At 46.4% G+C, this 15,482-nt stretch overlaps 1 protein-coding gene across 1 annotated transcript in view; it reads right to left on the reverse strand.

Annotated features, from left to right (window-relative positions):
• ABCA12 (ATP binding cassette subfamily A member 12) overlaps positions 1-15,200 on the reverse strand; it is an 84,419-nt gene extending 69,219 nt beyond the window's left edge. Inside the window, exons 1-2 of the mRNA XM_050711645.1 lie at positions 15,132-15,200; positions 10,821-10,914 (exon numbers count right to left, since the gene is read on the reverse strand). Coding sequence (XP_050567602.1) covers positions 10,821-10,914; positions 15,132-15,200 — 163 coding nt within the window. The remainder of the gene's footprint in view (positions 1-10,820; positions 10,915-15,131) is intronic.
• Between the last annotated feature and the right edge of the window lie 282 nt (positions 15,201-15,482).

Consider the following 15,482-nt stretch of genomic DNA (forward strand, 5'->3'; position numbering starts at 1 on the left):
ACAGCATGGGCTGGCTGGTTCTCCCTGCTCATTAGCACCTAACCAGCCCAGCCGTATCTCCAGGAGCTGAAAAGAAACAAGGCTTTCATTCCTTTGGGAATTCTGGCATTTCCATATTTGCTTTCATTTGGAGTAAAATGAAGCAAGTTGATTTCTTTTGCTTTCTGAAACGTCTGAGATTCCGACACACTTCAACACAAGCAAAACATTTTGTTTTCTCCAGGTAAAGGAGCTTTGTATAATAATGATGAAAAATGCCAGGGTAATCATAAATGTCATACAAGACAGATGAAAATTACTATTTCACTACGACCTATAAGATTAATTGAAATTGACTGAAACGTCCAAATCTAAATGAACCACGTTTTACCTTGCCACAGTGATTATGTTGCTTTCATCATGCTGGGGTTTCATGCATTTGCACTGGCTGCGTGGAGCCATTTGTTTCAAGGAATGGTGCAGTTGGCGGGGTGCTGGCACGGCGTGATCACCACGGCCCCCAGTGCCACCCCCCTCGGTCCAAAGGCAGTGAGGGTGTTGCATGGGAGGCAAGTGTTGGGAGGACAACAGCCAGTATTGTCCACTCCAGGGCAAAGGGAAGTAAATACACAGTATCTTTGTGTTATTGCTTCTTGTATTTAGTATTGCTGCTGTGCATGAAACTAAGGTTCAGCTCCGGGCCCCTCACTACCAGAAGGACATCGAGGCCCTGCAGCGTGTCCAGAGAAGGGCTACGGAGCTGGGAAGGGCCTGGAGCACAAGTCCTGTGAGGAGCGGCTGAAGGAACTGGGGGTGTTTGGTCTGGAGAAGAGGAGGCTCAGGGCAGACCTCATTGCTCTCTGCAACTGCCTGAAGGGAGGTGTGGGGAGCTGGGGGTCGGCCTCTTCTCACAGGTAACTAGTGATAGGACTAGAGGGAATGGCCTCAAGTTGCACCTGGGGAGGTTCAGGTTGGAAATTAAGAGAGGTTTCTTCTCAGAAAGAGCGGTCAGGTGTTGGGATGGGTTGCACAGGGAGGTGGTGGAGTCACTGTCCCCGGCGGTGTTCAAGGAAAGGCTGGACATGGTGCTTAGGGACATGGTTTAGTGGGTGACATTGTTGGTGGTAGGGGATGCTTGGACCAGGTAATCTTGGAGGTCTCTTCCAACCTCAATGATTCTGGGATTCTAAGGTACAAAGACAGGCTCACGTCCACATTTGGTACAGGTTCCAACCAGGTTCACTCTGGTTTCCATCAGCCAGCAAGCACCATATGCTAACTACCAACCTTTCCCTCAGCCCCCAGCCTCAGCTCTGCTACTCCGATAGATGCTAACCATACTGCAGCCACACATTTGAACACGCAAATCCCACTAAATGCAATGGAGCTACACAGACCCTATTTTTTCCTTCCAAAACATCACCCATGCATTCCTTCTCCCTTTTCTGCCTACATGATATTTCTGCTTTTAGGACTTCCTACCTACTTCTGCCACCCACCCTGCAAAACCAGACCAAATCTGTATCCCATTGTACTCACATCAAAGATATGGGATTTCCATTATGAGTGGCTACTCCCTAAATAAATTTAGGTACATTAACCTATTTTCCTTTTTTATTACCAATTTAAAAAAACCTGCTGAGGTCTCCTGTTTTCTGTCCACCCAGAGTTTAGCATCCTATCACTGCCTGGGCATGAAAAAATTCTCTTGGCTTCAGATTTCACACACCGATACTGCACATACCTTAAGCAGTAAGTCTGTTCATTAAAAAATCCATATAAATCTCAACTCCCCAACTGGTGAATTAAAGAAAATAATGAGCTAATGACTTCATTAGGATGTATTGTGTTTAATTGAAAATGCACTCAATCACTGCTGTATCATACAAAGAGGCTTAATAACCAGCACTCTGCATCCAAGAAAAAAATGTCCAAAAAGTGGTGTGATAGGGAAATAATATCATGATCCATAACAAAAGGGGTAATTGATCATTCCTTGCAGCACAGGACAAAGAAACACAATGAGATCATGAAGCAGCAGGCAAAAAAGGAGAGAAAGCCCCTTTTTAACACATATCAAAATATTGTGATATGTGTTGAACAGCAGACATTCATTCTACAACAAATTAGACAAATCCCCAAAAACAGATTGTCAGTGGTTGCTGATGTAGGAATACTTGGACTCAACCTCTTCAGCTTCTGGGTGAAGAAACCTTAAACCTTTGAAGATTTTTCTAGTGGAAGGATCACTCTGTGCTTCTTGTTCCTCCATGCTCTCAATCACCCCTGAGCAGCAGCAGAGGGTCTAACCCAGAGCAGTGATTCTGACTGTTTATCAGCTGTGATTTATATTTATCTATGCACTCACACAGCACACAAGGAAAATATTTACTGCTATGGTGACCTCCTCCCAGCTTTCCAGGCAAAATGTTTAACGAAGCTGGCTACATACAACCTTCTCGCTTCCCTTCTCATCTTTCCCATAGTCGCACAGGATTGCTTTAAACTTTATTCCTTCACCTTGTTATGCATCCAGAGACAAAAAGACAAAGAGCACGCCTCTTTCATAACATGATGACTGATGGTGTTTCTCTTCAGCCACACGCAACTGCACATTTCCAGCTTTGTTCACATCTATTTCTGACCAACTCACACCGCCTATCATTTGTAGAAAGCTTTGTGATAATGCCAGGAGCTTTGATATCTCTCCAAAAGTGAAATGTGACCATCAAATCTATGGGATAACATTAAGTTTGAAGCATTTTTTGTTGTTTTTGTTTTGTTTTTTAACACATATGAAGAATGACCCAGATAACCAAGTGGCCTAACCGTTCATCTATGGAAAGAGACTATATAATTGCTGCATTGCTCATATTGATGTGGCGTTGTGAGAAAGATTCATGTGCTCTGAAACTCACATCTGACCAGGAAGCTGGAGAAAGGGGCCCTCATGTTCCTAGTGACCTAGGACTGAGGTCTCCGGTGGGAGCAGGACCAGGAGGCAAATGGCTCCTGGTCAAACAGGTCCTGAGGCTTTCCTCCACCTTTTTCACACCTGCAAGATCAGTGCCCACAGAAGTCCCACAGTTGTTGAGGACAGCAAGTGCTACAGTTCTGTCAGTACAGCCCAAATCTTGTTCAGTGTGTCCAAAGCCAACGGCACAGGAGTGATTAGACCTGCTGCTTTTAATGGGATTACTCTGGCTTCAGGTTAAAGGCATACTTAAGAGCTGTGCTGGGTCAGAGCTAATGGTTTAGTATCGCACTCCCACTGTCTCTAGACTGCTGCCTTTTGCATGACAAAGCTGACTTTTATAGCACTGAAGAGCTAACAGGTGATTTCTTTCACCCTATTCCCTGCAATTTCCCCCATTGAACAGACACCACTGGAAGAAGAGATTCCCCTGAGCTTACCCCAAAGCTGCAGGACACCAAACACTCTTGATGTCTATCATATTGGGGTCATTTCTGCTCCCTGTGAGCCTCTCTCACTGCTGTATGTGAGCAGGGGTCCATGCTGCAAGGAGGCACATGTTCAGCTCAGCTCGTGGTGCAACATGCTGCTGCGTGCACACGGCAGCCAGGCCCAGCACCACCAGGCAATTAGGATGAGCTGGTGCTAGCCCAAGTCCTGCTGGCCCTGGCATACTCACATTCCTCCTCTGCATTGCTCTTGGCCTTAAAGCAGTGTCATCCTCGGCCACCCTGCCCTCAACTCCAAGTGGTGTTTTTTAATTTCCACCTTGCAAATAATAATGGAAGGAGAAGATGCTGTGAGCAGCTATTACGCACACACCAGTCCACCTCTGATACCGCACAGCCTACCCTGATTTGCAAGTCGTGTACCATCACCCAGCTCCTGGTTTTCAACATGAAAGCTTAGCGGGACCCCAGATAACTCCATTCAACCTGCCAGAAGCCCAGTGTGGCCAGGTGAGATTCAAATGCTTGATTATTTTTATTTATTTTTTTAATCTTCACAGCAACATCACTCTTGTTTTCCTGACCGTGCCAATAGTACGATGTCCTCAGTTGTCTGCCTATGACGGCGAGATGGAAGCAGCAGACAACTCGCTGCAAGGCTCCTCCCTGTGTCAGTGGCTTCAGCGGAGGAAGCATTTCATTGCCCAACTCTTCCCTCTAGCATTTCAGGCTCTGCAAATAATAAGACCAGCCCACAGCAGACAGCAACTGCTTCCATGCTTATTAAGACTAGGCAAGCTAGTTTTGCTTGCCCACAGACCTTCACCTCTTCCACCCCCTTATTTAATAAATTAAAAATCAGCACTTGAATACGAATGCATTGGGTTCATGTAGTGATCAGGGAGATAATAAAGAGCAGAGCACGAGCATAAAAATTGAAGCTGCGTGGGAGAAAAAGCAGGTGTAAAGGGAGGAGAAAACCTCCAAACCCAACACAAAGGAAAAAGAAGGGAGATGGAAACCTCCTAAGAGGTCTGGATGGGGAAATGACAGAACTGACGTCTGCACCGCAGGGCAGAGCCAACAGAGGCACTGGAGGTTCTCTGCCCTGTGGAAAGATGCTCCTCTGACTGAAGCACAACCACACAGAGTGGGAGCTGTAGACCAACCCTTTTTAAAGCAATATTTAACACAAACAAGGCTAACTTAGTCTTGTATAATACAGCTACCTTGCTTTGAAGCAGGACGCTGCCCAAGCAGGACCTAAAAGGACAGTCAGAACATTTCCCACCCAGAAGCTGGAACCAAAAAAATCCTAAATCCATATCTAGACTCTGGGGAAAAAAAAATTTACAAAAGCTGCATTTACTAAACTTCTGTCTTTCAATGGTGAATGCTTTCAGGTAGTTTCCAGAGCCCATGCTTAGACTCTTTAAACAAAAGTGACCTCATTTACAGGAACTCTACTTCAACAGCTGCTAACTTCAGTTCAAGCCAAACTGCTCAGCACCTTTGGAAAAATGCTTCTGTGCTTCTAGGTCCCGGCACCTGGCTTCAGGTGCTCCAGGAAGTCAACTGGAATTAAGTGGCTGCCCCAAGGCCCTGTTGTAATGCAGTGGGAAGAAAAAATCCTGGGAACTCAGGAGTTCCCACCTCCAACCCAACATCCTTCAGTCACACCTCACGAGGAGGAAGTCTGTAGAAAGAAATGAAGGCACAGAGATTTATGAAATGGGTGTTATTATGAAGAAGGGTTAAGAGATTTGGGGTTGTTCAGCCTGGAGAAGGCTCCCGAGAGACCTTATTGCAGCCTTTCAATGTATAAAATATACATGAGAAAGACTTTCTACCAGGGCCTGTCGTGACAGGACAAGGGGCAATGGTTTCAAACTGAAAGAGGGAGACTGTTAGGCTAGAGGTGTCTGAGTTCAGGGGGAGCTTGGGCAAGTCGCAGGGAGCTGTATAGCTGAGCACTGCCTCTCTGTGTCTCTTCCAGCAGGCGTGGGGGAAGATTCATATCCCCCTTCAGCACTGTTGCAATGAAACAGTGTTATATGGCAGCCTGCCTGGCACAGTATCAGCACAAAATAAATTTCATACTAAAGCAAAGGACACTTAAGGAGGGACCTGAAGAGCCTATTTTGCTAATCATGCTGCAGTCGAGCACAGACAAAATCTGGTGTTGTCTAGAAAAGGGGAGAAAACTGGTTACCTTCCCCTCTTTGCTGTCAAAGACAGCAAGATAAAGGAAACAGAGGAACGAGGCTGCTCCACCACTGGCAAATGCTGGGGCAGAGCTGGGAGCCTGATGTGTGCCTGTCTGTAAACAGAGTAGGTCGAACCTTTGGGGTGGATTCCAGCTTGCATAAGCACCAGTGACTTATCCAAATGAATGGAGCAGCCTGGGTAGCTAAGCCACCATCCCGACTACCTGTAATTACCATGGGAACCTATTAATTTTTCCACACTACCGGCAAAGAGATGAGCTCAGGCGCTTTTGACTATGAAGTGAATTCCTTTTAAAAATGTTTAGCATCTTCTCGGAGCTTTTTCACCTCCAGGGTGGTACCTCAGAGGAAGGAAGGCATGGAGCAAGGTGGGTAACAGCGCTAGCTGCTCTCACACGTCTTCCTGGCAGCCACAGCCTCCTCTCGCATGGAGAATTAAGCCAGCTCAAGGTCGTCTGTTAACTGTGGGACAAAGCTAGTGTAATGGTTTCTGCTTCTGAGCTGGGACTGAGGCAGGGAACTGTCAGAGCTAGACGTGGTTTGAGGTCCTCAGTTATGGCAGGAGCTCCCTGCTCACCTACCAGCTCACTGTTGCAGCAGCCAGAGGGCAGAAACGTGTGGGTGGTGGGGATGAAGGGCTATAGGCACAGGATGCTACCTGTGTTCATCCTTTTCTTCGAAGCTGCACAGAGTATCCTGCCTCTTTTTCTGATACTGCCCTGACCAGGGTAACTGGTGCCTGGGTTACCTCTAACATGGCAATGCTGCTTAGCACAGGAGTCACGGGAAAGCCATCTGCAGGTACAGCAAGCAGCAGCCTCCTAAGGCCGCTCCGATCTGCACTCTGGGATTCATCCTGATCTTTCCAACAAGTCCTGGAGCTGTTCCAGTCCTAGCTACCAGTGAAACTGAACGCAGCACAGCTCGGAGACCCTCTTCCAGAAGTACTGGAGCCAAGAACGAGAGTGGAGTTTGAACAGTTGCTCCTGTGCCATGTGGCTCTGGCTCTAAACTAGACCTAAACAGCTGGGCTGGTACTGGAACACAGTCTAGTGCTTTGCTATCCCAGTATTCCCCCAGTAAAGGCTCCAAAGAGCAGCCTGGTGAAGCACTCTGGTAACAAGTCTATGACAGGTATCTCTGAGTGAACGCAACACACCAGGCAAGCATCTCCATGGAGGTGATGAAATTTGGGTGAAAATTCAGGGCAGAGGTGAAGGGTAAGATGCGCTCCACGGAGAAGAGTTCAGGCAGAAGGAGTTTGGTGGATTTTCAGACCAGACCCAAGAGCACGGCTTCCTTCCATGAAGACGGAACAACATCTGTAAGGCACGGCTTTCACAACCCATGTCTAACTCCGTCCCTTGTAAGGCCAGGGGGAGCAGATCTTGGGTCTAAAAGGAGAGCAAGTTCCTGCCACATTTCCTCTGTAAAGAGCAGGGTTTCAAAATGAGTGGGCAACTCATCACGCCCCAAAGAGCTTCTATGGAGAATAATGATGAGGTCAAACTGACAGGAGAGGAAAGAAGGAGAACAGAAAAGGAAGAAAGCAGGCGGGTAGGGTGTGACGGGGTGTGACAGTGCTAGTTAAAGCAAAGAGCCTAATTGGGCTTCCCTGTAGACTGAGTGGGTTGGGCCCTGAGGGACAGATTGTATCTCTCACACAGTTCCCAAATTGCAAAAACTTGTAGTGATGGAAGATTTTTGTCCCTACTCACTCTACAAAACCTGTGATACAGGCACAAAAGACTGGAACACACTTCCAACGCAGTTCACCGGCTTCCGTGCTGCAGGCTTCCAACCCAGAGCTTCCTGCTCCACGTGTGCCACACAGCACATCCCAGTACCTTCCAGCACATGCGAGGGCTGTAATGAAAGGTCAAAAGCCACGACTGGGATGTGCCCAATGAGCTGGATGGGAAATTGGTTTGGGGAGACGCTCAGATCATCACAACTGGGTATGCAGAGAAACAAATCTTTATTTCTCCTGACAATTATCTCTGCTGACCTGGAAACACATCACCAAACAGAAGAGTGTTTTCTTTCTTTTTTTTTTTCCCCTCTTAGATACTACAGGCTTCAATCATGAAGCAAATTACATATCAGATGGATTTTAGCTCCTTATTTTACCTCAGTTCTTCTCCTACCAGCATCCTCTTGACTGGTGATGTTTATTTAGCATGTCATTTCTCTTTGGAGTTCAGCCCAGCACCAGATCCCGTTGCATTAGGTGCCACACAAACACGAAGGAAAGCAGGTGACTTGCTCTTGCAAGAAGCTCTTGCTAGGTAATTTCTCTAAATAATCCTCAATCCATTGAATGTCTATTAGGCATCCTTCAGAAGCACTGTTTTGAACTTGAGCCGTTTTAATTGAGCAAATCGTAGATTTCATGATCTTGCTGGGGCCCTGAATACACGAGATAAGCTTACAGACAGATCTTGTGGGGGGTCGTCTCTAAGGCTTCAAAATTCAGCATCTGAGTAGCATATTCTATCTCTGTGCCATTGATTCCATGCTTCCTGACTTCCATCTGCCTGCAATAATCTCTTGACAGCAGCAGAACTGGAAACAGCTTCTTGTCACTATTTAATGACTGTGTCCTTTAAGGAAGGCACTGGAACTCAGCATAAAGTGGATTTAATTTCCACTGAAAATGAACAAACCCCCCTCCTGTAATCATTACCCTACACGTGTTCACCCACCTTTTTTGTGTCTTTTTTTTTTCTTCAGAAAAGAAAGCTCCCAAATGATTTCTCTTTTTGTTTTCAAACAAAAAGTTGATACATTTTGTCTACTTGTCAAAAAAAAAGAGGGTAACATTCAAGTGGTGTTTTTATTTAACTTTAACTAGAAAAAGCAGCAGGAACTGGCTGTTCCATGCTCCCATTAACATTCTTCTCCATCCCCTTTGGATTCTTAGATGGCCTCTAAACACCTGGATCATGAGTACACCACAACCATTAACAACATCTTTTCCAGCACAAAACCTCCCTTACACTAGAGTTCCTATCACCCTCTTTAAGACAGAAAGAAAGTCAGATGCTGAGACTTGCCCTCAAATTCAGCTATGCAAGAAAAGGGAACAAGTCCAAAATACAGTCCCCCTCCTGCAAAGTAAAACTGATGAAGCTACTTGCTGCTGCTCGGAACATTCCTCCTGATCCAGAAATTCACAGATGCAATCACCCAGAGCAAACACGCTTCAGAAAAATACACATTCAAATTAATAGCCACGTACAGTAAAATAAATATTTTACCATCCAGCTGGTACTCTTGACATTCACCTTATCTGAGTTCTCACGGACAGCAAGTACAACCGACGGAGCCATGGGGGAGGATTGCCATTCCACACTTGGCAAAAACCGGGAATTTCACTAAATACAACGTGTCCAGTCTTGCCTGCTCCAACTGGTTCAAGGGAATTTGGGTAGAACTTAAGATATCTCACAGGCCTAAAGAGGAGTTTCACTGGCAACCTATGGGCTTGGGTTTAAAAGACCACCCTAACACACCAAGAATGCCCTTCTCCATTAAAGACCTTGAGATACTTCCAGAAAAGTCCTTTACTCTGGCTCTCCATCACAGCCTACAAATTAGATACACAAACCTCTAGTCCCAGAGAGCTCGCAGCCTACTCTGACGAGGGCTATCCTAATTGCCTATCTAGTGTTTGTCACAATGTGGTCCTTTCTCATACATCATTCAGAAACACTGAAACACTTTTAATCAGAGAATTGCGCATTAACTAGGTTGGAACGTTTCCAGTGCGCACATGCCATCAAGTACAAATCTCTCATGACCACATTTTACACACCTGATAGCTACAGACTGGAAGCCAACTGTTTGTCCTTGCTGCTGTCAATCTGTCTCCTCTCCCCCTGCCTCAGCCTCCTTCCCCCAAATAGAAAAACCCAGCATTGCCCACGACACAGCTTTGTTCTTGTCAAGTCAACACCAGCCTGAGGCTGGTCAGCTAGGGGGGTACCTCCCCTGTGAGTCAGGTGTTGCAAATCTTTTGGTAAGGGCAATTTTGGAGGGCCTGTTCCTACCCTGTGCTGGGAAGCAGTGGCTGTCAGTAACAGCTCTGTGCTGTAGCACGTGGATGTGATTCAGCAGACGAGACGTGCAACATGAAGCAGGAGTCTGGCATGCACTTTCAGGGGCTCTGCAATAAGGTTGAGGATCTCCTCTAACTAGGGGCTAACGAAAAGGGTACAGCTCCATGATTGATTTCTCCCAACACAAAGGCAGGCTATTGCTGAAAAGAGAGGCCAGCCCTTCCTACCCATCCTTTCCCCTCCCTTGGGACTGCCTTGGGAGGCTACAGAGGGCAGAACCATGGATTGGATCCACCTCAGTTAACACTGCGGAAAGGAAGAAGGCTTCCCTCTGGATAAACTCCTTGCTCTGCTTTACCATGTAACTTCACAAACAGACATTGCCTGGTTTGAGAGCATGACAGGGCTATGTCTTCTGCTGGTGATGGGTATTTACTAAACTCAGCATGAATTTTTAGAGCAGATTCAAGCAGACCCATACTCTGGGTGCAGACACGTGTTCTCCCGACCCAGGAGGCACAGCCTGCAAAGCAAAAGCCAGCTTGTGCAAACTCTTCACCCGTTTAGCCACCACCAACTGTTCACCCACACACCAGCTGCTCTGGGACTTGCCAGTAAGGGCTCACATGCACCATCATGTGCCAGGAGCCAAGTTACCACTATTCGGGCAGATACTACTAAGGCTCAGCTGAAGAGGAGCTTTTTGCCTGTAGCAAACAAGGTGAAATCTTTCATGATGACCAACCTCGTGGTTTTTACCTTCATAACCTCACTTGAAGCCTATGCCCTTGTTCGTGTTGCTGAATAAGATCTCTCCCAGCTGCTCTCCTGTCCCTCAATTTATCATGTAGATTTATACTGCTGCCTACAACAGCAGTACCTGAGTGCATCTTGATGAGACTGTTCTGCAAAGTTTTCTAATTATGAAACTAATTTAAAAGAAACATAAATAGAAGCAACCTCAGAGGAACACAGACATTTTATTTACAGCATGCTGCATCCCAGGAAGTCTCCACTGGAAACTACAAAGAACCAGATTTGTAAAAGTAACAAAACACATTGAATTAACACATCAGTCACTGAAATGAGAACTAAACCCCAAAGACATAAAAGCAAACCGGTTACTTACAGTTTGGCTGTGGTTCTGGAGGGAATTTGAGACGGATGATGGCCAAGATTATGAAAACAACCACAGGCCAGGAAATTAAAATGAATGACCATACCTATAAAATAGCAATGAAAATATATCGGTTACGTTTGTCGCGCTGATGTGTCCCAGAGCTTGTCTGGAATGTACAAGTACCACTCTAAATGAGTTATAAGATGCATTGTAAATAATGCCTGTCTCGGTGCACATATTATTAAAACCCAAGTATTATCTATGCAGGAAGAAAAACCACATAAGATCGTAAGAGCAAATAATGAGCCTGAAGCTTTTCTGTGTTTCAGCTTGGCTGTTTACACAGTTTTGCACAGATTTGAGACACTGCTATGTAAGAGTAAAAGCCCACTGACAAGTACGAGACTTTTGGATGCATTGATTGCACGACTGAAGAGCCAAAATGGGAAAGGTTTCGCTTTCAGTGTATGGCACTGCTCAAATGACTGGTAAAGGTGACCTTGATATGATTAACTATAGCTCAAAATTGAAGTGTTTGACATTGAAATGACAAGGCTACAGCACTTTTTTCCCCCAGAAACTTTCACTGTTCTTCACAAATGGTTCAGCCTTACAGTACAGCCAAAAGAAAGAGGATTTTCATGGTATTTGTTTACAAGGCGTGGAACCAAGCATGGTGAAGGAAGGGATTTACAGAGTTGTGTAACCAGCTGGAGAAGTCCCATTTGATCGCCAACCACCAGAACTCCTCACGTGAGCTCCTGACCACAGCAACCTAACTCCCTGGTACCTTTCCACTTCCAAACTGTAGCAGCCTATGTAGGTGAGCTGTGATGGAAGAGAAATGATGTAAAATTGGCATACTATGTCAGAAAAAATACAAAGCTTTACGGACCTCTTGCCTTTGACATGAGGGCTCATCATTTCAATGGATGAGGATGAAGAAAATAGTCTGCTAATCATTTAGTGCAACAAACCAATCTAGGTAGGAGGCCCAAAGTCAGTATTAAAACTGCAAGCCTCGGAGTTTTGTAAGCTAAGAAAATGCAATTTCTCAAATAATTAACTGCTTTTGTACTAGCTGGCTAGCTCGCTACTGTGCCTACTAGATTAGAATTTTCCATCCATCAGTAAAGCTCAAAGTACCCTGTGCTGCAAAATTGCTGTGCTATCTTCATGCCAGTTTTTGAAACTGCAGAGATGTCTTTCTTCAAAATCATCCCATTTTTCATTGTTGCATCGCTATTTTTTTCAGATCAGCACATATTACCCAAACCCATTTTTCCAAAGGTAATTCCAAGCCCATAACAGTGTTTTCATTTCCCATAATGCTTACTGGAACATAAAAACAAACAAACAGACAAACAAATCCCGGAGAGCAACTGAACTTAAAGAGGTTTGTTTCACAGCAACTCCCTCCCTGCCATCCCCGATGAGACGACACACAGCCATGGAAGTGGGAGCACGACTCATGCCCCAAAATAGGGAACTGACAGCTGTCAAACCACAAGGCACCTCCTAACACATCCTTTCAGAGAGGGTACTCCTATAGTTTCAACGTTCAGCAGCATTTTAGCTTTTACAGACCCCACTCCTCCTTTTATATATATACTATATAACAGGATTCATCACTGAAACCAACATTTTTTATACTTTTTTTCATATATCACATGCTTTCCCTGTAATCAGTCCCCAAATACAGTATTTAACTTGGATTAATTCACATGCATGAAGCATTATTAAGGTATCCTCCTAGTTTAGCACCACGTAGGCTACAGGAAAATTATGGGGTAACAGCACAGAAACTGATATTAGTCAGAGGCTGCCTAAAGGAAGGGCAAGACATCTTTCATATTCTTGGTGGAGGAAATGAATACAGATCATCTCCGCTCTGGGAAATCTTTGTGCCTCCCCATTTGGAGCTAAAATGGCGCTTCCACTCCCAGGCAGCTCTTCCCTTCGTATCTCCGTGCTTGGAGTGAATTGGATTTAATAGTAGCTGGGTACATCAGTTACAACACAGCGTTCTCACTGTCCCAGGCATTTCTAGTTAACAAAAACAAGACAAGCAGCCTGGCCAAGCCGACTGCAGGTAGAACACGTTGACTTCAACGGAGCCATAATCATCAATGCCAATTTGGCTCGTCGGACACCGAGTGCTGTGCCACAGGTTGCATAATCCCTTGGTTGCTGGATTATTTCACTGCTAAAAGCAGACTTAATTGCGCAGACCTTAGTACGTCTGGATGCAGGCACGTTTTCTCTCCCTTCTGCATCTGTTTAAATAACCAAGCCGCATAGAAGTGACAGATGGAAAGCAATAAAAGTGCAAGAGGAACTGATTTCTCCAACTCCCCTTGGTAGGCAGGCCGAACCTTGCTCCCCAGAAGGCTGCCACCTCCACTCACGGCCATTCCTTTCTCAGCAGGAGTAACCTGTGCCGAGGCTCTCCCTGGTTATGGATGCGGAGCTTCAGCTGATTTCAGCAAATTGATGGCCAAGCAAGCTGCAGCTCCCCCCATACAATCTCTCTAGGGGCTCTGCAGAGAGTGTGCAGAGGAAATAAAGTGTAAAGCAAAAGGCAGAATCAAATGTGTTCGCCAGCCCTGGACAGACTGATAAACAGAGCAGTAGCAATGAGAAAGCACTTCAGTCTGTGGAAGGAGAGGGGCTGGCTTGTGTCAGACTGCTGTGACATGCCGATCACACCTGGCGAGGGCAACCAGCACCACTGCAGCAGCAGCAGCCACGTTCAGGGGTTATCAGAAGCACAGAAGCACAACAGAGAGCTTCCCCTGCAAAACAAGCACACACCAAAACAAGCTGTCTGGAAGCCTGGTCCACCAGTGCGGTTACATCACACAGGTTAAAAAAACAAACCTGAAAATGGAAAGGATAAAGAAATCAGGATGTGTTTAGGAGCAGCTTTCTGGGTTTACCTCCTCACAGCTTCTGCATTCTGAGCAAGCTCCTTAATTTGGAGCAAGAGAGAGAACGGAAGGAGGGCTGGAGAGAATGCCTGCCCTAAAACAATTGGTGGTGTCCAGACTTTATTTTAACTGACATTCCCATCCTACAGAATTGATGTTTCATCTCTACAGGAAACTGAAAGAAGGATTATAGCAAGTGAGACCGTATGGTCAGGGCTTATGTAAGCATTTACTGCAGGTACATGGGAGCTGAAAGAGACCCAAGCCTTCCAGTTTTAACAAGGGTGTTGAAATTGGTCACGTAACTAGAGATAATCTATTGGTATTCCTCTACATCTCAAAAAAATATTCTCCTGTATCTCTCACAGCAGCCACAGACTTAACTCTGAGGAGCACAGCCCACCTGCAGCTGCTGGGGAGGGTCACAAGGACTCAGATGAACTCAGCACCTCTTTGAAGCAGGCTCCAGACCCAAGAGGCAGGACAGAACAGGCACACAGCCGATCCTGCAGATGTACGCAGCGCTGGGAGGTCTTTCACTCCATCCCCATATCACACTGTCCGTGGGGCTCTCCTCTGACACACGTCCTCTTCTCTGCCCTTTCTGCACTTGGCAAGGCTTCCCATGCAACCAGAGAGTTTACAAACCATCCCGTTGGGATTCCCAGCAAGAGGACGGGCTGCAGCCCAAGTCCATGAATTGCAGTGTGCTTCTGCTGAAATGCCAGTGCAGCTGTATTGAAAGCAAAACTTTTGATACAAAACTACCAGAGAGGCTTTGCCTGGACATGCAATGCCACCCGAAGGAGCACTTGCCTCCATGACACCGCAGTTCAGATTCCTTTCTGGACATCCCTAGCAATGCTTTATTTTGGGAAAAAAACCATCTGGTGTGGTTGCTTTGCAACACACTGGACTGTGCTGGAAACCTGTCCCACCTGCACCTCTCAGAGACACATTTTTCTTTGTCCATCCATTACAAATGGCTCTACGTAAGGACACCCCCATTGTCCCCAGATTGCAGGGACTCCTCAAAGACTGCACACAGACTCTGGGGACTGCTCACACTGGAGCAGATTTAAGCAGCCTTAATTCAGGTCTGCCTGTGAGTTTGGGTAGGGTTTTGTCTGCAGGGGCCAACAGCAGCATCCCTGGTACTCAGTCTGGACTCCTGAGCCCTCACCATGACCTCCAACACAAGATGCAGCCACTTTGGCTTAAAATGACCCATCTTCTTTCCGTGCCATTCCCCTCCTTCCCTCTCTCTCTCCTTCCTTCAAAGTATTTCTATTTTAACACCGTGGCTTTCCTCTCCTGCCGTGCCCTTCTTGCTCCTCAGCTCCTGCGGTTTCCAGCTCCCCCTCCTCTACGGCTTTGTTTTCACACTCACCGGCTGCCTCTTGACACTCAGCCAGTTCTTCCACAGCAGGATCCTCAGGTGCTGGGAGAGCGCAGCCATCCTCGGCCGACCCAACCAAATGGGAGCGGGCTGCGTGTTCTTTCTCCCTGGGCTTAGGAGGCAAAAGCGGAGGCTCTAACCCAAACGGGCATCCAGTGTCCAGTATCTGAGCCTCTTCCCCACAGCATAGCTCTGAAGCAGCTACCTCATCCACTTGTGGCTGCTGTGCTCCCCGTAACTGCAGCTCTTGTCCTCGCAGCAATAGCTCCTAGCAAATTCAACAGGTTATTCTTCTCCAGGCAGGCAGGCAGACGCAGCAGCCTGCCTCCACTTGTGTTAATT

This window comes from Cygnus atratus, chromosome 6 (genome assembly GCF_013377495.2).
Source record: "Cygnus atratus isolate AKBS03 ecotype Queensland, Australia chromosome 6, CAtr_DNAZoo_HiC_assembly, whole genome shotgun sequence".
Taxonomy (NCBI): domain Eukaryota; kingdom Metazoa; phylum Chordata; class Aves; order Anseriformes; family Anatidae; genus Cygnus; species Cygnus atratus.